Here is a 26,174-nt window from a genome sequence, read left to right as displayed (position 1 = left end):
GTTTATACTTAAAAAATGTAATTAAATAGAAAAATTGTTTCAAACATAATTTAAGATAAAGAGTAATTTTAGATAAAGATTTTATAATTTGCATTATGACTAAAACTTAATAATAATATAAAACTACAATTTAGTTTTATTTTAAGATTTTAATACAATGAAGTGAAGAAAAAAACGTCAATGAGATCAAAGCTAAGAATAACAAAAAAATTATTAAACCAATTAATCTTTCCAAGTGTAAGAGAAAAAATTAACAAATTCTAATGAATAATTACATAATTAATCTCCTTCATTTTCAGTTATCATACTTTTAAAGCATAACATAATTTGGAACTTTTTTTTTCTAAACATTGAAATCAAATAAAAATTCCTAATACAAAAATGCCTCTGAATGTGCTTGGTCCCCCCCCCCGGGTCTTTCAATTTCTAATTCTTATTTTAATTCTGAAATATTTCCAGAAATTGCTGTATAAAAATAAAAAGCCTGTATAACTCCATGAAATCTCTCAAATGTTTCCAAAATAGGAATAACTAAAATACTTAAAGTAAAATAATTTATTTTAAATCACATTTTTATCAATAAATCATGTATCACAGTTATTTTTGTGGGTTTTTTTTCATATGGAAAGAATTTCAACTATAATATCCAACTTCTTTTCTTAACTGGAGAAATAATCAACTTTTGCTCACAAATTTCAGCACAATAAATATATAATCATAATAACTAATATGTAATAAAAATATTCATATTAAATTATTTGAAATATACAAAAAAAAATTGAAAAGTGTAGATAATATATTTCATGTTCATCCCTTGACTTATACATGAATAAATCAAGGAGACCATCATTTTCACATTTAAAGACTTAATTCATTACCTTAAAAAATGCAATATTTGAAACTTTTCAACATTTCAGAAAAGAAAGAGAGAGCAATAGTCTGATAAATGCACAAAGTCTCATATAATAATTGTTTGGTAAACTGATATACAGGGTGTTTATAAAGTCCCGGACCCATTTTGATGTTTAATAACTCATAAAATAATAAAGATATAAACAAACTTATGGCATTTATTGATGGAATAACTCATATATTTTCCTTTTCAGGTTTGAATATTTTTACTTTTGTAAATATCGTCTGCGCGTGTGGTTAATTTCAGATAATTTCATTTTCCAGTCTAAATATCTGTACTTTTCTAAATATTATCTGCTTATTAATTGCATTTTTCTCTCTTTTGTTTTTGGCAACTATTGCAATGTTATGTTTACTTTTGATGTGTTTGTTCTATGTAGTACTTTTGTATGTGATGTTTTATTCGAGCGGATATTAAGGAGAATGCATACACCACAAGAGAAAGCACAGATTTTATAGTGGTTCATAGAAACGAAATCGATAGTGCAAGCACAGAGAAATTTCAGAAGAATTTACCAAAAAGATCCTCCATCCAAAAACAGCATCTTGCGGTGGAAAAAGAATTTTCTAGAAATTGGAAGTATCGCAGATAAGAAACGTTCCAGACGTCCTTGCACAAGTGATTTTGATGTTGAGCGTGTCAGAGAGACATTTTTACACAATCCTAGAATATCTGTGAGATCAGCGGTAACAGAATTGGATATGCCAATTTCGACGGTGTACAAGGTTATTAAGAAAAAATTAAGACTGCATGCATACAAAGTTCAAATTGTTCAAGTTTTGGAACCGAACGATAGGCCTAGGAGGATGGTCTTTGCAACAGATATGCTAAAAAGGATAGAAGATGCTGCTGATTTTCTGAAGAGCATAATGTTCTCCGATGAAGCATCCTTTCATGTTTCTGGCATTGTTAATCACCATAATGTGCGCAAATGGCTCTGTGGATGCCGACATGCTTGTCGCTACCTGGCGTGAAATTGACTATCGACTTGATATTCACCGTGCGACGAAGTGGGCACACGTGGAAGCTCATTGACAAGGGTCATGAAACTTTTTGAGTCTATTTAACCATTTATGTTATTAATTTAAATCTATCTTTATTATTTTATGAGTTATTAAACATCAAAATGGGTCCAGGACTTTATAAACACCCTGTATAATGACATTTATTTTTTATATCCAACATTTTATTGTGCATTATCTTTTAATAAGTTAAATATTTTGTTATATAATGAATATTTTGTTTTTATACATTTGAAATATGAATTATTCTGAATTTGTTTTTATATTGCTTAGAGTGCATATGGTAAAGAAAAACAATTTTCCTTTTTTTTTACAGTCACAATATTAAGAATGGTTCTGAAATTCAAAATAATAATAATAATAATAATGTCTTTACCAAATCATTTTGTGAATGCATATATAAAAAATTTGTACTCAAAACATTTAAAAGTATTTGCTAATAATGACAGAAAACAAGTGATTGTCTATGAGTTTTAATCATATTAAAAGATAACATCTGGAATAATTTTATAGGTAAATGAAATTTGTGCTCATTTAGTAGCTTTGAAGATGTTGCATTTTAATCATCAATACCAAAGATTGAAATGTATCAATTGTAAAATATAAGATGTTAAATAAGAAAAGGCGGTATTATTATATGGCTTTTCAAATATATAGATATAACATTGTTTCAATTTTCTGCTCAGAACTTCATAATAAGGATAAAAGATCAACAAAATATTCACAATATGAATAATAAAAAATAGAATAACAGTTGATAGAATGATATTAAGTAGCATATATAAATTACCTTTTAAACATTTGCATAAACACTACCACTGCATCCACTAAATTTTTATAAGTATATTTATCAATTTGAAGCAATTATTACACAAACATCAAGAACAATAAAAATAATAATTTATGTAATATCTTTTATTCAAATTAATTCAGAAGATTATTTTACCTTTTGCAGTTCCAATAAGTATTAGTCCAGTTGTATTATCATTTAAATTCAGAGGATTCCAAGCCACTGAACTGATTGCATGACCCTGCAAATAACAAAAATCTTTTAGATTTTTGTATTGAATAATTATTTTCCAAATTAGAGAGGAATACTGCACTCTCAGCAAGGTAAAGTTCCCCATAATTATCGAAATAAAAAAGGTTTTCAAGAATAATTAAACACCAAATCTTCAATAGTTTTATTTTTGAAAATTTTTAAATTTTTTAAAAATCAATAGCTATAGATAGGTATTGATGTAGCATAATTACTAATGCAAATAACATCTATACTTTTATATACTCATTTTCAATATTTAAGGTTGAATTATCACATGTTTTCTACTAACATTAAATAAAAGATTATCTGAAAATGATTCTTTCAGTAATTACATTACAAACAAGCCATGTGAGTTAAAGATTCTTAATTTTTAAGATCAAAGGTATAAATAATGTAGAATACAGAATGACATTACAAAAATACCTCATAACAATGTTATGCCACTTAAAGTAGTGTGAAACTGCTATCCTTACAAAATTGATAAGAAAACACAGAAAGCAATGTTAAACAGTTTTAAAATAAGATTTATCAAGACTTTAACTTCAAACAACACTTTGGAATATAAAAAAAGTTTGTAAATCTATTTTTGCATTTGGAAAAAAAATTATGTTTCATATTTAGAATTTTAAAAAGAAAATACAACATTAACCCACTGATATATAAAATAAGTATGCTTGTTCAATAACTTTTTAAAGAAATTCTTTTATTCAAAGAGATTTCCACTGCTTTTTTATATAAATATCGAAAGGGTGAGAGCAAATATAACAATCTTTCAAATTTATTCTAGATGACCCTGAAATGTGACGAGAATCCATAAGACTTTAAATAACATAGCAATTTAACTGTAATTATATAATATTCCAAATATATTGCAAACTAAATAAGATATCTAAAAATGGATTTAATAAATTGATTAATAGTCAAAAGATGTAATAAAAGAAATTAGTACTAATAATATAATATAAAATAGCATTGTCGACCACAAAATAAATCACAAAACTTATTTAAATAAATTTAAAGATTGACAAAATCAAAACAAGCAAATAGATCTAAACATACATAAAAGACTCTTATAAACTTTGTCCTTTAATTTTTCTTTAAATTTTTTTTCCATATAAAGAGCAATGAATGAGAAAATATTAACTTATAACAATTATCTAAGTCACAGTTATTATAATATGCATTTAATGAAATCTAAAATTGCTAAATTACCTTCATTTTACTACATTGCTGTGCCTTCTTTGATGATCGAAATAAAAGAATATTTTCTAATGGTAAACTATTTTCAGGATGGATCAAACTTATTAGAAGATTATCTCCCATTCTGTCTAGAAATAACTCATATATTTTGGCTTTTTCACCTGTACTTTTTTGCAAGTCAATGTCTGAAAAGTAATAAAATTTTAAGGATAAATGAAAAAAAAAAAATATTATCAAAACATTGAAAAAATATCATGTAAAACATTGAATTTCATTATATAATTTTCATATTCCATTATATTATTTTCAAGCATAAACACATTTTATTAACACACAGTGCCCCAAATTATATGTAAAGAAATCAAAGCTATCTCTTTATCTTTATTGTGAGTACTTTGTATTAGGTTTATGGGCTCAAAATATTAATATAATAGTATTACTAATAGAATAATTCATCAGAGACTTATTTCATTTTTCATAGCTCTTATTATAGGAGTAAATCAATAATAGTGATAAATAAAGACACTAAGAAACATTCTTTGATTCAAAATCTTAGTTTTGTTATAAGGTATTCACTTATTTACTCACTCAATGTATATTAAGGTATTCACTCAATGACTTACTCTATTTACCATTTACAAAGAAAATTAATCAACGAGATAACTAATATATTACAAGCTAATTTCTTGCATTATTAAAAACTGAGTTAAATTTCAAATTGTGTAAGATTTTGAAAGCATTTACATGGGCTGCATAACCTAAAGAAAAACTGAATTTGATTAAAAATATGAGTTATATAAAAATTATCAAGCAATTACAGCACTAAATTCAAGAGACTTTAAAATAAATATGAATGGGATATCTGAGAGCTATATTGGTAAGATTATACATATAATTTTACTAATTTTAGCAAAATTATGTGGCGTAATTCTTTACTTATTTTCATGAACTGATAAGCAAGCAAACAAAAACACAAAACTACCATCAAAATTGTCAGGTTGAGTCAGATCCATCCTTCTTATTTTGTTACGCATGCCAAGAACAAGCTTGTTGTTACTCACAGCCATATGAGTTACATAATCGCTTGGGCTGAAAAAAAAATAAGGAAAATAAATCATAAATATTGAGTCCTGCATAACATTAAGAAGATATACAATATTCAAATTAATTTCATAATAATGTTAAATAATTACCTTATATTACAATATTATTCATTGATAATATAAAATTGTTCTAAATATAATTTAATATTTTTCTGAAGCCAGAAAAATTATTTTTGGAACAAATTTTACTGAGGCATAAACAGTTCTAGATTTACCTGAAATTGATCCTCTTCTTACTAAACATGGGGGTATCATCTTCCAAATTTGCATTAATAAAACCAGCTGTTGTCTATAATAAAACACACAAAAAAAAATGTACAAATGAAGCTAAATAAAATTGCTAATAGTATTGTATCTAATGTAGTCAGAATAGTTGCAAAGTAACAAAAAACAAATTGACATTAATAGAAGTAAATTTAAGATTATTAGGTTCCAACATGAATTTCAGTAAATATATAAATATTCTTGGTTTATGCAGCTGGTGACTTTGAGTACTTGATTGGCAATTTCAAAATGGCATTACATTAACCCTTTATTTACTGACGGTACTTTAAAGTACTGTTTGATATCTTCACAATATCACTATTTTTTCTAACAGTATTTGAAAGAACATGAACATTTTTCCAACAGAAAGCAGAAGATGTCATCTAAGAAATAACATTAAAATCTTTTATTATTAATTAAATTATTATAATTAATTTTTCCCCCTCTTCTTTTTCTTCCTGGGTTTATTCAGCATCAAAAATTAACTAATGGTTCAAAAATAAATTTGAAAAATTGATTGATGTAAAATAATTCAGTAAATAAGGGTTAGGATATCAATTTAAAAAATAACACTGAAAATTATCTCTGCAAATTTCATTTCCTTTGATGGTATCAAAATGGCACTAAAAACTTTTTTTAATATTATTGCACTTCGAGTTTATGAATTTTTACATAATTTAAGAATTATAACATGAGTATAAACATGAATTAGTTGAATAAAATATTTTAATACTCTAACAGTAAAATTTTACATATGTGTCTTATTTTGTTTTAATTTAAAATAATATGTCTGATTAAATTATTTTAAGACCCTGACTGCCATAAATAGGTCGTGAAAAAGAAATATTGTATATCTACTGCATTTTAAAAAGAATTTCTAAAAATTTTCTATATTTCAGCAATAAATCTAAATTAAATGACTTAAAAAAGATAATTACAAAATAAAAGTATTAAGTAAGATTAAAAAATAAAAGCAGCAAATATTTTCACTCAAGCATCCAATTGGTAGATATTCTGACATAGGGATATTTTAAAACTCTACATATCTATATTTCTACTCATGTATTTTCTTATACCCTAGATATGCCAAACTAAAAAAAACATCAAAGTGGCACACAACAATAAAAATTACAAATGTATCTTATGAAAAATAGCAAAATGAAAATATCTGTCAACAATAAGGTTACATATTAATATTTATATAAGACAAATTTTCATTTCAAATAATAAAATTAATTAAAAATAATATAGTTTTGAACATTTTCACAGGCATATGTATAAAACTTCAACATTAATTAAAAATTATATTCATTAATTGTACATAAAATAAGTTGAAAGTCAAAATTTCACATATTGCTTCAGTCTAACAAATAAATAACAATTAACTAATGAATGAAGTCACAGTTACTTGATGTAACATTTACTTTTTTAAACATATAGAGAATGTACAGCTCCTTTAAACTAAACTTTTAAAAACTTATATTTTTTAAAGGAATTATTTAATGATCAAATTCTGTATAGAATTCAAATTTTTTACAACATTTATATAAAAATAGTATTTTCAAGAAAATAAATTAATTCTTCAACTATCACCTGATAAGCATTATCAATTGTTCTGACATTCTGTAATAAATCAAATAAGCAGTCAAATAAGATATTAACTCCCCCCCCCCCCCCAGATAAATTATTTTTCAGTCATTGCAATGCCTGAACTCTGCTTGAATTTTGGCAATTAAAAAAAAATGTTTTTTTTGCCGATTTCCAACAATAAATTATATTTTTTATCTGAAATTCAAACCGTTTTCATTGTTGTTGTTATTCAAATATTTAACTGTAGGATTTTTGAAAGGATTTTGACAAGAATCCTTTTAATATCTGTATAGTTTACATGACTAATAAGAAGTGAATTTTCAATATCATAAAAGTTAAAAGAGAAATGAGCTGGGTAATTCCTTTTTAATATCACTTGGTATGAGAGTGGTTTCTATAAGGAAATTTCAGGTACACTATGAATAGAAAATATATGAGCCTATTTAAACAACACAGTTTTAATGTCTGACATTTGATGCAATCATGAATATGAGATTATGTCTATGCAATTTAAATGAAATGAAATATAATCAATATTCCCAGGGAACTAGTTGACTGCCAAAGGCAATTAATAAATTCATAAACTTAAATTTTAAATTTCTTTTGGCTAGCATCAATTTACCAAATACATCAAATCAGAATTGTAAATCAATCTTCTTACATAGCAGAAACTCATGAACCAGCTACTATGTAAATATATAATAAATTATATATGTGTTCTTTTTGGCTGTGGCTTCCATAAGTCTTATAATTTATATAAGAAGCAATAGTTAGCTCATTCGCAATTCTTCTTTATATATGAAATGATTTTTCACACTGTTTAACACCAGACAATAATAATAAAAAAATCATAATAAGTTGCTCATAATTCACTATGCTGAAAATAAATGCAAATTTATTATAACCAAAAGTATTACCATTTCTGGTATCACAGGTTTGCCTGTCATATATCCAGAAGACAAAGAAGCAGCCTGTTCATACTGATCAAACAAAGAGGCCATATTGATAAGTAATATGATCTATTTACTGTAAAAAAAAAGAAATTAATTACTAAATTTAAAATGTAGTAAGGGGATTTCATTTCATGGAAACAGAAGAAACATAGAAGTTGATACTCATTTAAATAAAACAACATTACTACAAAATTATTAATTAAAATATACTGATAATTATCACAATCAGTTTGTTCATTAGTCCATCATTTAAGATCACAAGAATTATCATAAAGTAAAAGATATCAGTTATGAAGCTCTTCCAATATTAATCACAATAAAAAGTTACACATATAAATTATACTAGCTAAATTTTTAAAAAATTCTTTATTCAAAATTTGAATTTCTGAACTTAAATTTCAGTAAATTCCCTTTTTATTATTATTAAAGATTTGATCTTCATCTAGTTATCAGTAAATTGTTTTAAGCATTAATTTTTAACTAATTTCGAAAATATTTTTCCAAAATCTATTTTAGAAATATTTAAATAAACATTTTTTTCTCATAGTTTCACCGATTTCACACACATTTGAATTTCATCACCATGCATCACAGACTTATTTCATTGAATAAGTTCGTGATTGTTCTTTTTGTGATTCATTGAATAAGTACTTAATACATCTAAATATTTTTTCATCAGACACAATATATAACTTTATTATTTATATTTAATCGTTTCAATAGATAATAAACAGTCTTTCCAAATTTTTAATCTTTAAAAATTAAAACCGAATCAAACATTCTTCAAGACATTAAAACTGGACTTCAGAAGTGCAAAGCGAAAAATAAATCAAAAGAAAGTATATAAAATTATACTGCAATGTGTCTTTACTGGAAAAAAGCATTCCCTCCCCTATACTTTTTTTTTACGAAAAAATTGACAATTAGTTCAATACGAAACTGACAAGACGGCAACAGCATTTGAAATCACTCAAATTATGTAAATCTTAGTGAAAAATGACTTTTATGACTTGCCTTAAAATTCGAAATATTTTAAAATCATCAAGACATTTGAAATTATATGACTGCAAAGGTATAATCTTTATTACAATATTTTTACAAATCACAAAAATTACTCCCTCTCGGCAGTGAAAACCAAAACAAACATAGTACTTAATACTGTTGCCAAAACTTGCTTCGTAGTAAGAAAAAATTATTTCTGCTTAATAATGAAATAAAATTATTTTCTTTTGTATACATAGTGAAAGTATAATTTAATAATATGATGTGAAAAAATATATACATGTTTCATGGGGACAAGAAACTAATGCGTTGGAAAAAAAAAATCTAAAATTTGAAAATTGCTGTATAACTATAACCACTAAGGTTTGTTTATGTTGTGGTTTCAACGAAATGTGGTTGAAATGCTTTTGTGGTATTCGTGAATTTTGATTATTGTTAACCCGGCAAAAGCTAAGGACAACGATTCTGGAGCATACGCCTTCATTCCTTCCTGGTAGAAATGAGACATATTACGCAAAATAATAATTATCCACAATAATTGTTTTATTCTATCACTCCACTATTTTTTGTGTATGTGACAAACTTTCTTTTAAAAAAATCCTTGCTATTTCAAATTCACCGTCATGTCTTCTATAACATTTTGTATTTTCCGTGTTGAGATGCCGAAGTTTATATTTAATAGAAATTTTATTCGATTTTGCTCTAAAGCATCAGCAAAACCACTTCGAAAAATGAAGGATCTTTCAGCGGAGTATAGAACACAGCGGTTTATGGACTTTAAAACTGTCAGGTGTGTTGGAGGTAAAGGTGGAGATGGGCTTATATCATTTCTGAGATTATATAAAAACCCTTTCGCCGGCCCTTCGGGTGGAGATGGTGGTAATGGAGGCCATGTTATATTCCAAGCCTGCAGTTCTGTGAAATCTCTTGAAGAACTTCCAATTGTTGCAAGGGGTTGTAATGGAGTAAATGGCCGGAAAAATCATATGCATGGTGCTAATGGAGCTCATTTTGTAGTAAAAGTGCCTGTTGGCACATTAGTTAAAGAGAATGATATTACACTAAGTGATTTGAATGAACAAGATGCTAAATTCATTGCTGCAAGAGGTGGTGCAGGCGGCCATGGTAACCACTTCTTTTTATCTAATGAAAATAGACACCCAGACATAGCTGAAAAAGGAGCAGCTGGTGAACAACGTACATATGACCTTGAATTAAAAATAATGGCTCATATTGGATTAGTTGGTTTCCCAAATGCTGGAAAATCGACACTTTTAAGAGCTATATCAAGGGCGAGGCCGAAAGTTGCCTCTTATCCATTTACAACACTAAACCCACATATTGGAATTGTTCATTATGATGATTATGTTCAGCTTGCTGTTGCTGATCTTCCTGGTTTAATTCCAGGTGCTCATGAGAATAGAGGATTGGGAATATCATTTTTGAGACATATTGAGAGATGTTCTGGAATTTTATATGTTATTGATTCCTCTATTCATTCGCCTCTAGAACAATTGGAAGCTCTAAAATATGAATTAGAACAATACAAGAAAGGGCTTTCATCGAGACCTTATGCTGTGGTTGCAAATAAATGTGATCTGGAAGGATGTGATGAAAAAATACAAATTTTAAAGGAAAATGTTTCTATGCCGGTTTTTCCTATTTCTGCGAAATTTGGAACTAATGTATTAAAACTTTTAGAATATATTCGAAAATTGTATGATGAAGGTGATAAGCCAATGATATGGTAAATTTCAATAATAAAGATATTTATTCAAATAAAATAGCATTTAATTTTGTTTATTATTTACATTTTATTGATTATAATTAATAGAAAAACATAATTTTCTCGGTGCATATATGACTGTTAATATTTTTTGTACATCTTTGAGGCTTTTTCCTCTCTCTCTCTCTCTTTGGAAATATTGCAATTAGTAATACATAAATAACATGAAATTTAAATTCTTAATGAAACTTAATTTAGAAATAATTAACAAGCTGTTTTCATTTTAATGTTGAGTACTTTTTGACCCAAGAATCTATAAATGAATGAAGTCAGCATATCCATCTTCTTTATGATCTTTAAAAAGAAATTTATGTAGCAAACTGTATAATATAAATTATGTTTTTGAATAATTTGACTGAGCACATAATATTAATTTTTGCTATCTGGTTAAAACTTGTGTTATTGGTGTGTGTGTGCGTATATCACAAAATATGAATGCATAAAATATAGCTATATACCATTCTCATTTTTAGGTTGTTTTCTATCAGCGTTTATCATTAAGATTTAATGAAAAGAGTTATCGTTAAAATTTGCCAGATTCTGTTCATACTACTAATGGAAAAATGCCTCGTATTCAATGAGTAATTAGAATACTTCAGCCTTCAGTCATTTGGTGAAGTACTGATTAAGGAAAAAAAATTATTCAGTGCCAAAATATTAAAATTGGGCCTTTCATGTCCTTATATATGAATGTATCATGATGGAAATGTATTGTTAATGAGATATTTATATTTAAGCAGTAAATATTAGATTGTGTTTATATACAAAAATTTTATATATTAGATTGTAAAGAGAAATAAGATTTTTTTTAAAAATCAAATTGTCTTTCATAATTCCAACTGCCTTGTTATTACCCTTAAAAAATTTTTAACTATGTCAGTGCTGCCTTTTCGGGACATGAGATTATCAAGTAGCATAAGGATAAAAAGGAAAGTCAGTTGGGTCTTTTATGTGAAATTGTACATAAGAGATCTAATTGAAATTAAATGCAATCAGTATTCTTGTTGAATAAGCTTGTCACAAAGGGCAACTAGTTAATAAAAAAGGGAGAGAGAATTAATGTGCCATATAATAACACAAATATAAAATTCAGGTTTATAATTTGATACAAGTTTTGCAATATGAGGTATAAAAAAAAAAGAAAATCATGGATGAAGACTTGAAGCTGATTTATTACTCAAATATATTGCATAATTAACATAAAAATATTCTAACCAATAAATTTAAACTTTGAATATGTATTTTTCTAGAATATATATATATATATATCCAAAATAAATTTAAAACTGAATTTTGGAATTAGAGTATTTTTATTTTTTTTTTTTTTTTTTTTTTGAAAATTGCAGTGGTTCTTATTTTACTTGAATTAGTTTAAGTCAAATTTAAGAATAATAAAGGATGTCTCTGCATTAGTTATGTTATATAAGCCTTTAAGTTATATTATATAGTTTAGTTATATTATGTAGCCTTTAAGTTATGTTATATAGCCTTTTAAGACTTCAGGATGGACTAAAATATATGAATATTATTCTATGTATCTACAAACTTTTTTTTTCTTTCTTTACTGAATCTCAGTATTAAAAAATTTATTAGTAAAATAATTAATTTAATAACTAAAAAAATGGCTATTAAATTTTTTACAGAAATTAAAATTTAAAATATTCTGGGTATTTTTATAATAAAATCAAATGAGAAATGAGTTAATGCATTCTTGTTTTAAAATGTCATCTCTTAACAGTAAAAACTAAGAACATCAGTTTATCATCAGTATGCAATATATTTTGCACATATATTAATATATACAATTGTTTTTGTTACAGAGACCATATTTTAAAACAACAAAAATTCATTAACTCATTTTTCTTGACTTACCATCTTTTCTGAACAGCTGATACTGAAACTATTCAACAAATTGATTCAAGTTTACTGTAAGAAGAGAAATAAATTGTTACAGTTAAAAATAAATAAAAGAAATTTTTAATATATTCGAAAGGGAAATAATGCGACTTTAAAATGCTAGCATATAATTTATTACTAATGTTTATGAGCCATATAATATACATTTATAGTCTTTTGCAATAGGATTGGTTGATATTACTGTATGTTTGGATTAATTTATATATATAACAAGCAGTCAAATAAGATAAAGTTTATATTTTTATTATTTACTGACGGAACAGTGAAAAACAAAAGAGGGGGTAATGTCTGCAATTTATAGATGCATCGAAATGGCCTAAAATCGATGACACGCTGAGTTACGATAATTACAATATGGGGAATTTCCACTAAGCTTTACGAGTGATTCAGCTCGCTTAAAAACGCAAGGGAAATTTTTAATGTAGACCTGGTCAAAAGGAGTTCCATTTATGATGCCATGATGTTTAGTCTCACAAGCATGGAAGTAAGCAAATTGTCCATACTCTTTTTTAAATATAACCTTTGAATCTCGGGTGGTTTCTCATCATTTCTGCATTAAGTCGCCTGTTGTTTGGAACGTTTGCAAAAAAGCTGCAATATTTACGTAATGAAACGAATAGCATTTCACTAGCAATGATATGATAGCAAAGTCCATCGGAATATGTAGAATAATTGAAACATAAAACCTAATTTGGTTTTAGAAAAAGATCATGACTTTTTTTTTTAAATATAAGCCTGATACAGGCGTTTTTTTAATCATATTTTCTTTATTTATATCGTAATATATATTATATACCGGTTTTAGAAGGGGGGGGGGATCCTGAATTTGTCTGGGAAATAAGGTGACCATTCGTACTGATTTTACCAGTACAGTACTGGTTTTCAGGGCATAAGTCCTGGTTAGTCATTAAACAAAACCAGTACACAAAAAGTACTGGTTTTAGATTAGAAAACATTAAAACAAAAAAAGTAATAAAATAAAAATAATAAAATTAGAACTGGCAACCCTGATAATTCCATGTGATATCGTCAGGTGTCGCATGAGCAGGACCGCCACGACGTCATACAAGCCAGTGGTGGTCTGATGTACTAACTACTGTGATGTACCTACCTTATTATTATCATGGCGGCAAAACGACGAAAGTGCATATTTAATGATGATTTAAAATTAAAATATACATTTATTAAAGAAAGTAATAATATTGATCCTAGTGAAGTATATTGTGAAAAATGTAGAAGTACGTTTTCTTACTTAGTTTTTATAAGTTTTTTATTTACTTAGGTATACAGGTTGGCCATTGGGTGAATTTTTGATAAAAATTTATAAAATTTGGGCGTGGCTGGTCAAAATTCATGTTGTCCTGGTTTCAAGTTAAAAAAAAATGGTCACCTTACTGGGAAAGAATGAGGGGGTTTTATTATTATTATTATTGTTAAACAATAAATAATTAGTCCAGCTGAAATTTTAAACAACAGCTCAATAACATAAACAACTGTTTTTAATCAAAGGCAGAGAGAATCCCAGCTTATATTACAAGTACAAATTTTAATTATTAGCTCAAAAAAGGTAATCATCAAGTTTATAATTTAATTTTAAATTTTTTATAATTTAATTTTGTTTTTTTATTTTTAACAATTTTAATTTTTTTAATTTAATTTTTAGTTGGAATTTTTAAAAATTAACTCTCAATGTTATTTTTCTATTACTGAAAACGTTTTTATCTTCTTGAAATATTTTCATAAGCAAACAGTAGGCATCTAATTTTCAGAATCTGAATTTAAAAAAAATATTCAACTGTTTCCCTAAAAAGGGTATTGCGAAATTTGAATATATAAATATCTCACTTCTAATATAGCAAGATTAGGTAATAAACAAAACTCTTAGATAGCTATGAAATTCCATCTTTTTAAAAAATTATAGTGACCGTCCTTTTCGGATTTTAATGCGTTGCCAAGACTTGGAAGTATCCAAAGTTCGAGGTCAGATTCAATGGAAGATTCATTGTGTACACAAACTTAGCGCATTTCAAAACATTCAAAAGTTGAACACCTCCAGACTGGTGCGATACGGAGATTTGAAGAGAGGTACTAGCTCAGACATCGTTCTCGTCAAATGGCCATGGTTATCCAAAATAATGGTTGTCTCAAAATAAGTCTTATGCAACTTCAAAGTGATGGTTGGCATATTTAAATTTTACTTATTTAATATCTATGAACAAAGGCAGTTCTAGGTGACTCTTCGCAACATAAGACTGTATTACAAATAAATAGTATGATGAATATTGTGATGTGTCTTAAGATTACATAAAATTAAACAACTTTTGGTTTGAAAAACACAAATTATTATTACCCAGAATATTTATTAATCTTATGCATTCGTTATATGATCAGTATGCTTTTTTCTCAACTGATATAAAAAGACGAATATATATCTTTGGATAGGATTTATTTTACAGACTTTTGACAGATCATCAGTTTACGTCGGCATACACTTAAGCATATTGCTTAATGTAAAATTTGAGTTGCTTAAAATTTAAGTTGATTATTTCAGTCTGACAACAAATATTGTGCATAAAGAGAAGTATTTAAATACGATTAATAAAGTATCCTTGTTTTGACTGTTTTGTAAAATGATAAAATTGTTATTTATGATAGAGTATCCCAAGCGTGTAGATTCGAACCTTAATTAATAACTTTCAAATTTGGATTCAGATCAATTTAAATAAAGTGTGATAAAACACTGCTTTATTTCTTTGCATTATCAGGAACGGTTTGGTTTGGTCTGGTTTGGTTTAGTTACATTAACGTCCCGTTTGAAGCAACACTAGGGCTATTTTGGGACGGACCTCATCATTTTGAACCGCGGTCAGATGACGAGGACGACACCTGAGCTGGCACCGCCCTCTCCATACCACACCACACCAGCGGGAGGACGTTTGGTCAGGACGAATTTAACGTGCAACAGAACCCCTTACACGTCGGTTCTTCGGTGGAATCGGGTCTCGAAACTGAAACCCTCTGGTTCCGAAGCCGAGACCTTACCACCAGGACACCGCGGCCCATTATCAGGAACTTTTCAACAAATAAGTAACCTTCTAACTCTCCGACCCGCCCTAAGGCACACGGATTTAAACCATAAAACTGAATGACCGGACCGCCGCAACAGCAATTGGCGGGAACGAACTGTGGTTGAGTCCTAAGGACCGTCACCGGCCACGGTACAACCCTCCCCGAAGGAAGTACGTCCCGTCATCGATGGGGGGAGCCAGATCCCCCACCTATTAGTGTACCCTCCAGGGTGGCGAGATCCAACCACCATGCCGGAAGCATCTCATCCTCATTTCGAGGTGCCCCCCGAGGGTCTCTCAACAAATAAGTAAAGTAGGCATTCAGATCTTTATTGGCGGTTTTTTCCGAGTATTAATTGATTTATCATGTTCACAATATCAAACATATTCAAAATTGCAATCAAATTTTGTAACATTTTTCTTGATTCTTTTTTCTCTTTATACCGCTTGCGAATCATTTTTTCCCCCTTTTATCTCTTTTTAACTCTTGCCTCAATGATTTAATGGTTAAAAACTCTGGTAAACTTTGTTTAAAATTTCAAAACAGATTAAAAAATGTATAATTTTCTTTTACAATTTTATTCCAAAAATAAATTTTAAAAACATTTTTTTTATTTGCAAATTATTTAAATAATTATATGGAATGCATCCTCAATTAATTGTGTTATTTCAACTTGTCATATTATATGTTACAGGGGACAGTAGACTTTGAAATAAGCAAAAATGGACAAAAACATGTAATAAAAATAGTGTTATAAGATATATTGTTGAATTAAATGAAAATTTAAAAGACAAAGATAAAAAAAGCACATTTTAATTACTTTTCCCAAATTGATATTGTAATTAGATTTAAATATCTTTGAAATGCTCCAGGTGTCTTAATTGTTGAAGAAATTGTATAGAATTGATAGTAAAGATTTCTGTTAAACACTAAAAGAAAATAGAGTGTGCATTTTATATTACCAGTTTTTTTAGATAGTTAAAAATCAATTTTAACTCCGAAAAACATAAAATTTAGTAAGTGTTCTTAAAAATATTTCTAAAAAATTAGCATTTAATTGGAATTACAAAATAATTCACAGTTTTATTCCAAATAAATTTGTATTGGGTAAAAAAAAAAATTATATATATATATATATATCTTTTAATTTTTTTAAAAATAATGCTTGGTTCCAAAAAGTTTTTTAAAAAGAAATTTGATGTATTTATATTTTAATATATATGCATATAAAATTCCATAAATCTAAGTGAATAATTCACAAAAACGCCGATTAGAGTCCACCGTCCTTTAAAGAAACTGCTCGAATACAGATTAAATAAAAGTCAATAAAAAGAACTGGTTCGTGAAATTTAGAAGGGAAAGGGGGGATCCGTATACTAAATTACATAAAGGTTCCTACAGAGCTTAATCCGGTCCTGCACACTATGATCTGGAATTGTCACCAATTACAGAATATAACCAGGTTGAAGTTCAAGAAATCTGTCCACTTTATTGCTTTTCGATTCGCTTCAAAACGCAACTGTCACCATTGTTTGTTTCCCGAAAATACGTGAATAATTTTAAATTGCTTCTTCCTTTCCGTCCTAAATACGGAGGAGAAACGCCTTTCGGATTACCGAAATACACAAGAGACCAGATTTGTTGATTTCCTTCTCTAAAAAAGGGAGAAAGCAACCTTTTCTGTCTTATTCTTGTTTGAGTTTTCAAAGCAATAAGCAGTTGATAGCAGCCGATAAAAGTTAGCGCTGCGTTTACGTTTCGCGTGAGCGCTATGCTATTGGGAAGCAATGTTATTCGACTTTGATAAGGATGTCCAGCCGAACGCTTAGTGGAAATTGTAATCATTCGGAGCTGCTGACAAGCTGAGCAGCTGTAAATGTGCTTTGTATGTATAAAGGCCGATAATTCTATCAGCTGCCTCGTGCTTTTGCAGAATGTTCGAATGAATTCAAAACTGGGATTACCGTACTAGAGGACTTAATTATTTGGAAACATAAAAGGTATGTAATAAGTGTTTATTTTACCTATCATATGATTTGTATTTTATAATATATATTTATCATAGAATTTGTATTATCCTTGAGGTCATTGCTCATGTCTTGAAATGGAAGAAAGGAAATAATTTTGGTTACTAATGGTATATCAAAGATTAGGATTTCATTGATCTGATCAGCAAATCTCCGATTTTGGATTTTCATATCATCTATCTATCAATGGAATTTAAATTATGAAATTGGTAACGTACTTTTAGATAATTTATAGCATTAATCACTTAATAACATTAATTTGTAGCATTATTCACTTAAAGTTTTGCAAGCAAATCTTATTTTCTATATTTTCTTGTGCACTTATTGTAATCAAACAAAACCGAAATTTTCTTTTTCTTGGAAATAATATGAGAGAAATTGTTGGAAATATAGAAAATTGTATTATTTCTACCAATATAAAATCACATTTTGTTAAGATCGACCTTTTTTTATTATCTGAATCATTATGCAGAATTGTTGACATTCTTACGTTAACTCATTCTAGTTAATCGTGTTTTCTAATTTTAGATGACAAAATTTTCTTAACTTTTTTCTCTGATATTTCTTTTGATGCTGGAAAAATGTTCATGGCAAAAAAATCAGAAAACAAATCAGAACGGGCAGATTTATAAATGGGACAAATGAGAAGTAATGATTTATAAATTAATATATGACATTAAGTAGTTACTCAGCGAAAATTTTAAAAAATCCTGATTTTCCTAAATGCTTTTGACTAATTGATAATGAGATAAAAAAAAAAGAGGGGGGGAGATGCGTTTTGCAAGTTTTTTCTACAAGAGGAGGGGAAGGAAAGAGGGGTTTAAACCCGTAGTTGGAAGAATGAGATCAACTAATGTTATGAAAAAGAATTTTTTTTTATCATATTTAAATTTGATAATATTTTTCAAAAAAAAAAAAATCTTTTAAAAAAATTGCATGAAACTCTGGCAATTTTTTATTCCAATTCTAAAGATACTAGTTGATATGGTTTTCATTGAGAACAGTGATTTTTTTTTTTTTTTTTTTTGTTTCTGTACTCGAATTCTTAGCTTAATACTGTATTTTATAAACTGCTATTTTATTTTTCCCTCTGTAAAATAAATTCTTTGAAAAAAATTAATATCATTCATTATGACACGTCAATGGATTTTCAACAAATAAAACTCAGGTTAATACTTTTTCAAAGAAATATTGTGCATCTTCTTCCGAATTTCTGTTGTTTACTTCTTTACTCATGGTTAGATAATTTTTATCTTATCTGTGTTCTTTGATGTTGCAAGATTTTTTTTACGCAAATATGGAACAGATTGGTTTACTATAATACACATAATTTTTGATAAATTCACAAAATATTTATCTATTAAGGCTCTTTCTCTCTTTTCGATGTGTGTAAGCAAAAAAAAAAAAAAAAAAGAAAAGAAAACAATCGCCCAAAATAATTATTTCACTGCAGATTTGTTCTTTTATCGTGCACTTTGTATTTTATCGTTTTTTTTTTTTTCCTTCAGTGTGGGCTATTTTTCTTTACTTGTTCTTTACTTTTGCCTTGCAAACGAAAAAATAATTCCGAAAATTAGTGATTTCAAACCTACTTTATCTATTAAGGGGGTCTATCCCACTGGTATGAACTGCTGAAATTCTGTGAATACAAAAGAAATGTTTGAAAACTACCAAAATATTTAATAATTTCAATATAAAAATTAAAGTGCTACTACTTCGAATACTTGAATAATTCTTTAAAGGGAATTCGTGTTCACATGTTACTCGCATGGGTTTCGTTTTGAAATTATACGAGGAATATTTTAGAACACGCTTCGAATTTATGTAATTGAGACGCACTCTTATGTCGATAAGCACCCCTTCCCAAAATTCCTGACCACACCAGTTGGAGAACACTTAATTCTGGACATCAGACTAGATGTGCACTAACCCAACATATATTTGCTCATCGGTGGTGGAATCAATTTTCGAATTTATTGCCTACCAGTTCTGAAATTGAATCCTTGACAAAAGACGGCCACAATACAGTAATAAAAAGAAAAGAGCCTCAATAGATAATATATCAATTATAAAAGTAAAAAAGAAGTGTTGAGTTATGCTGCTTCGTCGTATTATTGTATGTTTATCGTTTATCGCTTTATTGTATGAAAACCGAAAATTTTGCTCGATTTTCTTAAATATACAAGGGGTATCATACTAGAGCTTGCAAATACAGGGTGTTCATTAATTATCGTCGGGGTTTCCGTACCTCATAATTTTCGAATAAAAAATATTACGCAAAAACCGATTGCGTATTCGTAAATTACAAAAAGAATTTTATTAATGATATTAAAGTGTAAAGCTTGCACAATTTGCACTTTGTAGGCATTCAACTGAAGGCGATTCTTTAAGTTGTAATTTACGAATACATAATTCTTTGAGTTGTAATTTACGAATACATAATTCTTTGAGTTGTAATTGACGTATTCATAATTCTTTGAGTTGTAATTTACGTATTCATAATTCTTTGAGTTGTAATTTACGAATACGTAATCGGTTTTTGCGTAATATTTTTTATTCGAAAGTTATGAGGTACGGAAACCCCGACAATAATTAATGAATACCCTGTATTTAGAATAAGTTAAATCTGACAAACTAATTAGTTGACATAAATGGAAATATTTAAATTCAAGATAGTGTGACTCATTATTTTTTTGAATATTTCTTCTTTTCTTCTATATTCTCCTTATTTTGAAGAATATACCAAACGTGCGAGTCGAATATTTTGACGAACTCAAAATGTTTGGTGAATTATTCATTTTATGTAGAGAATCGAATTTATGAAGATTTCATTACAGTTATTTTACCTACAGGCTTATTTGTATTATTGTGAAAAATAAAATTTCGTTTTGAATATTAATTAAAAAATATTTCCGATTAGCTGCTCTTTTCTAAATAATCCCAGCTTAACTGGATTATCATCTTATTTTTAAAGATACTAAAGGAGTATTTTGTGATTAATTAAAAAAGCATCAAACAAATACTGGGTCAAGACTGCTACGGTACAACAAGGATGAGTATTGGCTTATGATAAATTATTTTATCGCTTACATGAGTCCACAGGTTGAATTTTCGATGGTGCTTTTCCATAAACATTTTAGCAAATAATCAGTTTTAATATAGTGAACGTGATAAAAGAATGCTTGCATGCGGATGAGAATTATCTGGAAAAAAAAACATTTAGGAATACAGGTAGTTTCTCAGAATATTATTAAAAAGCTAGCATGAGTGGTTTTTAATAAAGTTCTTATCCCCTTCCCCCTTTCTAGATTTAGAGTAAGGCCGCGAAAGCCTTGCGTGAAATTGACGAACAGTAGTTACGAAATATTGATCTTTCGCATGAATTGAGCATTTTTGCAAAATCTGTTGTGTGATCCTTGGTGAATTATTTGGCAATTAATTATTTGTCAATTAATTTTTGCGTTTTACCGTGATTATTTCTAAAAATATCATTGCGCAAACATAAATTCTAAAAAATTTCGGAATTTCGGAAATTGATTTTTTAATGATATCAATTTCATAGTCGTGCAACGTTTTCATAAATTGTGTCAATTTTCACAAAATTATTTTTTTTTTTTTTTGCCTGATTTTTAGCAATCGATTACATTGTTATCCTGAAATTCAAATCATTTTCATTGTTTCATCAAATCTTTAATCGTGCGATTTTCTTCCATTAAAGAATGATCTGTTTAATATATATGTATGTAGTTTACGAGACAAATAAAGATGTCAATTTACAGTTCCTCGAAATTTAAAAGATTGGTGGACTACGCATTTATGTTTTTAATGGCGGTATGATATCATGGGATTATTGCCCATTAGAAATGTTCATGTGCACAATGGACAAAGTATATATGAGAATTAAAATTACTTGGTTTCATTGTCTGATCAATTAACGTAATCATAGAATTAATCATAGACTACATCTAGCAAAATTAACTCTTTCGCAGTGGAGCACTTCGAAATGAATTGCGCTCTAGACAGCCGGAGTGACGGTTCCTGCTTATCAAAATCAAAAACTTTTGGAGCCAAATTTTGTGCACTCCAAAGAAATTGCCGTGGATCGATGTCTGGTAATTTCTGAATGTTTTCAAAGTCAGATTCCGAGGTACTTGGAAGTAGGCGTCTCTTGTTGTATGTATTTTGAATTTTACTTTGTATCCAGTTTCCCCAAACATTTCATTGGTCAGAATCCGATGACAATTCCATACTATCGCAGTTCCTATTAATCGTCTATTTGCCGATGATCGGGGCAAAATTTGTAGATAATTATATTTGATCTCTGCACAAGAAGTGTGTGCTGCTAGGGTGTCGAAAACAAATTACTAAATGGACATTATTGGGCAGTTAATGATAACAAATTATGGTATTCCTATAAATTTATGGTGGTAATTTATCGTTGTTTTGGCTTATTTCTTTATTTAATTTTTAATTTACAAAAAACTATAAATAAAACAAATGATAATTATGCCATGAACAGAAATCCAAAACGGGTAAATCAACACCGCAACGCACTAGAACGAAATAAAACCTATAAAAAAAATTTACAAACCTACTTCAGGGTAAGGTATGTTTGTTACAAATGAACAGCGCCAAAAGGCGCTGTTCGTTCGGAGAGAGCAACTCTGCCTGAGTGCCTATAGGTGCTGTTCGCTCAGAGTGAGCGTCTATAGCTGAGTGCCTAAAGGCGCTGAACACCTAAAGGGTTGAAATTAAATATAACAAATATCCTTGGCGCCAAAGGCGAATTGTAGGAAATATAGCAGCAGAGACACAATACCGTCAAGAGGAAAACATTAACTTTTCTGTTGTCCTTGTCTTTTCTTTACATTGGGCTTTCGAAATAAGCTTAAGTTTTTTGTGAAATACTTTTTTTCCCAGCCCACATAAACTTTGACCTTGTTTATTTGGTTCGAACTGTGTTTGACGCCCTTGCTGTGCGTACAGCGAGCTATAGCGAACTCGAAATTCATAAAATGAAACTTTTTTCCCCAGATTACACAACTGCATTCAAGTGAAATGATAAAAATGATTGCAATGCCTGGCATAAAGAGAAAATACATTTTTTTCTTGGTAATTTAATTTTTACAGTGAGATAAATTCGTGAAAATCCTGATGAAATTTGCTCCTATTTTAATCATGTCACATTTAGTGTGGTAAGATCTCAATTACGAAAGCGCAAATGGATTAAAGGGCGTCTTACATTTTAATCATTCAGCCGAGAAACACGAAAGCAATCCTTTGAAACATAGTTCATAATCCTTCAATGGTAAGTAAAATTATTTACAAGCATTATCTATAAGAGCATAATGAAATAAAATGATCATCTTATAAGAGCATTTCCGTAAAATAATGATTAAAAGTTTAATATGATGTTAAATATATAGGAGTGGTCTAGGCGTTGCATATTGTGAGGCCAATCATTTGATAAACTGATCAATTTATTTTCACATTTCCACATATTTTTTACTTAATTGATATGTTAATGATTTAAGTCATTTTTTTTAATAATTTAGTAATGGCAACCAGTTGGTTTGCCTGGAATATTGATTATATTTGTTTTTAGATAAATCGTTTAGATATCGTCTGTAACTTCTTCTCTATAATTCCACGAAATTATCTGACTTTTAAGCCGTGTTATTTTAATTTTCTTACTTAAATTTTGTTTATTGTGTGCATGAACTTTGGGGGTGTATGGAGACAGTCCCGTAATACCATAGCACTATTTTAAAAAACGTAATTACAAGGTTCTTCTGTCTTTTCGCTATACTGTAACTTCACTCTTTTATTTGTTTTGTTAACTACGTAGATATTAAACAAAATCCTTCTTCTTTAGCTACTATAGAAAAAATCACGCGATCAGATATTTGGTGAAACAATGAAAACGGTTTGAATTTCAGAGCAACAATGTAAACTATTGTTGGAAATTAAGGATTAAATAAAAAAAAATATATATTTTTTAAAAAAATCCCCCAATGTAAGAAAAATTCGCCGACAATTAAATTGGTATATTAAAAAGACAATTTTTTAAAATTTTAAAATAAAATTCACTTTTGTGTAATAATATTTTTGAAAGTATTCGCAAAGAAGTCCAAATTATACTTAACTGTTAATTAATTGAAATTTTAATAAGAATTTCAAAGAAAATTGATCTGAGATATACATTTACCTCTTTGAAAGAGAATTAGAGAATATGCGAGAGCGTTTCTGCAAGATCACACCCGCGGGTTTCATTTCGCATTCCTTTCAAATTTATTCTCCTGGTGACTTCATTGCTACTTTTATCAACTTTTTGGCATGTCTTTACTGTTCATCACTTATTTCTACTGTCGCAACGTCAGCAAAATAACAGGAAGATGTATTTCAACAAGTTTTACATTTTGCACCTCCTCTTTTTCTTGATTGTTAATATTATTATTACTTTTTATTTTAATATACGATGCATGCCATAAAGAAGTATTGTAATCCTCAAAAAATTCGACCTTGAAATTTTTATACTCGGTTTATACGTCCATGAATTCGGGAACGAGGAGGGGGGGGGGGGCTTTTTGACATTATGCTTATGTGCCGAACGATAATTCAAAAAAATGCAACCCGCTTGGAATATGTAATATGGTAACTTCTTAAAAAAAATTACGAATATTTGTATATTTTTATCAAATTTTGGGAGGTAATTGACGTACAGGTGGCACTATGCAATTTTTTTTCATTAATATACGACGTAAGATGCTTTTTGATATTCAAATTTTGATATAAATTAAAGTCATTGTGGCTATGTGCATGTATATGTTACCCATCTCCTAAACAACTGGGTCGAATTCAACTGAATTTTGTACATTTATTATATAAAACAAAAAACAAAATATTGTCAGTTTTTCAAAATTAAAAAAAAATTTTAATGAAAAAGTAACAATTTTCCACAGTATCTTTAGATGAAACTATTCCAGAAAAAATAATTTCAAACCATTTTAAAACTCAAAATGGTGCCATTTCAATAATATCAATTTCATTACTGAACAGTCTTCCTTTCAATTATAATTAATATTTTAAATTTTTTATAATGTATATTTTTAAAATTTTTGTGTTATTTTAATGTATACTTTTGACTAAATTTTTATTTGATCTTAAATAGTGATGTAGCGATGCCTAAAAGCAGGCCATAAGCAGCATGCAGCCTCTTCGAACTATGAGAAATCAGCCAATTTTTCGCCTATTTCTCACAGCACGGAGAAAATTATTCCGAAAAAAAATTACATCATCTTAAATTAATAATTTTACTATTTCAATGATATCAATTTATTTTTTGTGCAACTTTTCCTTCAATTGTTATTAATTCTTAAAAAAATTTAGAATTAATAACAATTTTATTTTGAAATAAAGGGTGCCCCTTTGTTGGGCAACATTATGTCTTTTGAACTATTCTACTACTATTTTTTTAATATCTCTTTTATTTTAATATCTCTTGAAAAGGGTTTATATTACGATATATTATGTAAAAGTAGTTTCCTTTTAAAAAAATATTTTACATGAAAGAATTTCAATCACTAGCAACACTTAGTATATAAAATAGTATTCTACAGAAAGTCGGGAGGAAAATAATCCTACTGGTTCTGTAAATAGTTCGTTATCTGAACATATGTTCAATGCCTTGGCTTATTCGGAGTCTGCTATTCCTTAACCTATTACACTCTGTGAGTGAATGACTGTTAGAAAAGCGACGTAGGGTCTGCCAAATGCTTGTTGACGGTCTTTAATATTGGGCAGGCATACAGATAACTTTTTTTTTTTATTATTGAGCACTGGTGTTGGAAACGCAAAGGGGAGGGTGCTCTTCAGGTGCTGCCCTCAACAAAATAAATAAAAGTATACGCCAGATAAAAGGTAGAATACAAATTTAATGGAATATCAATTTACAAAATCATAACATTCCAATTTTATCAATAACAGTGTTAAAAATCGGTAATCAGCGATAACTGGATATAGGAAGCATGTATTAACCCTTTTGCACTCGAATATGGCTCTCATTCACCATTCAGGGTCGCGGTGGCCTGGTGGTAAGGTCTCGGCCTCGGAACTAGAGGATTTCAGGTTCGTGACCCGATTCCATCGAAGAAAAACGTCCGGGCCTTCCGCTGGTGTGGCGTGGAGTGGAGAGGGGGGTGCCAGCGCAGGTGTTGTCCTCGTCATCTGACCGCGGTTCAAAATTACGACATCTGTCCCAAAATAGCCTTAGTGTTGCTTTAAAAA

The 26,174-nt window shown here is 28.6% G+C and overlaps 3 protein-coding genes across 4 annotated transcripts in view; 2 read left to right on the top strand and 1 right to left on the bottom strand.

Moving 5' to 3' along the window:
* LOC129971188 (vacuolar protein sorting-associated protein 18 homolog) overlaps window positions 1–9,234 on the bottom strand; it is a 28,996-nt gene extending 19,762 nt beyond the window's left edge. The window contains exons 1-6 of the mRNA XM_056084739.1: window positions 9,102–9,234; window positions 8,052–8,160; window positions 5,496–5,569; window positions 5,160–5,266; window positions 4,190–4,362; window positions 2,882–2,966 (exon numbers count right to left, since the gene is read on the bottom strand). Of these exons, the coding sequence (XP_055940714.1) occupies window positions 2,882–2,966; window positions 4,190–4,362; window positions 5,160–5,266; window positions 5,496–5,569; window positions 8,052–8,135 (523 nt within the window). The 5' untranslated portion in view covers window positions 8,136–8,160; window positions 9,102–9,234. The remainder of the gene's footprint in view (window positions 1–2,881; window positions 2,967–4,189; window positions 4,363–5,159; window positions 5,267–5,495; window positions 5,570–8,051; window positions 8,161–9,101) is intronic.
* A 224-nt stretch (window positions 9,235–9,458) lies between these two features.
* LOC129972105 (mitochondrial ribosome-associated GTPase 2-like) lies at window positions 9,459–10,873 on the top strand. The gene has a single exon (XM_056086090.1). The coding sequence runs from the start codon at window positions 9,713–9,715 to the stop codon at window positions 10,838–10,840; it is 1,128 nt and encodes a 375-aa protein (XP_055942065.1). The 5' UTR covers window positions 9,459–9,712; the 3' UTR covers window positions 10,841–10,873.
* A 6,600-nt stretch (window positions 10,874–17,473) lies between these two features.
* The window catches only part of LOC129971384 (proton-coupled zinc antiporter SLC30A1-like), an 81,587-nt gene continuing 72,886 nt past the window's right edge, over window positions 17,474–26,174 (top strand). Inside the window, exon 1 of one of the 2 annotated variants that reach the window (XM_056085101.1) lies at window positions 17,474–17,861. Coding sequence is in view for 1 of the 2 variants with exons in the window: in XM_056085100.1 (XP_055941075.1) it covers window positions 23,194–23,196 (3 nt within the window). In the remaining variant the exon portion in view is untranslated. Of the gene's footprint in view, window positions 17,862–23,102; window positions 23,197–26,174 lie in introns of those variants that run through there. The other variant, XM_056085100.1, reaches the window with a different exon arrangement.

This window comes from Argiope bruennichi, chromosome 6 (genome assembly GCF_947563725.1).
Source record: "Argiope bruennichi chromosome 6, qqArgBrue1.1, whole genome shotgun sequence".
NCBI classification, from domain to species: domain Eukaryota; kingdom Metazoa; phylum Arthropoda; class Arachnida; order Araneae; family Araneidae; genus Argiope; species Argiope bruennichi.
The sequence above is the reverse complement of the archived record's forward strand: the minus strand, read 5'-3'. Positions and strand labels throughout refer to the sequence as shown.

What these genes read in the sequence shown, in the direction of transcription:
- LOC129972105 (XM_056086090.1), top strand. Translation starts at nt 9,713, where the DNA reads ATGTCTTCTATAACATTTTGTATTTTCCGTGTTGAGATGCCGAAGTTT.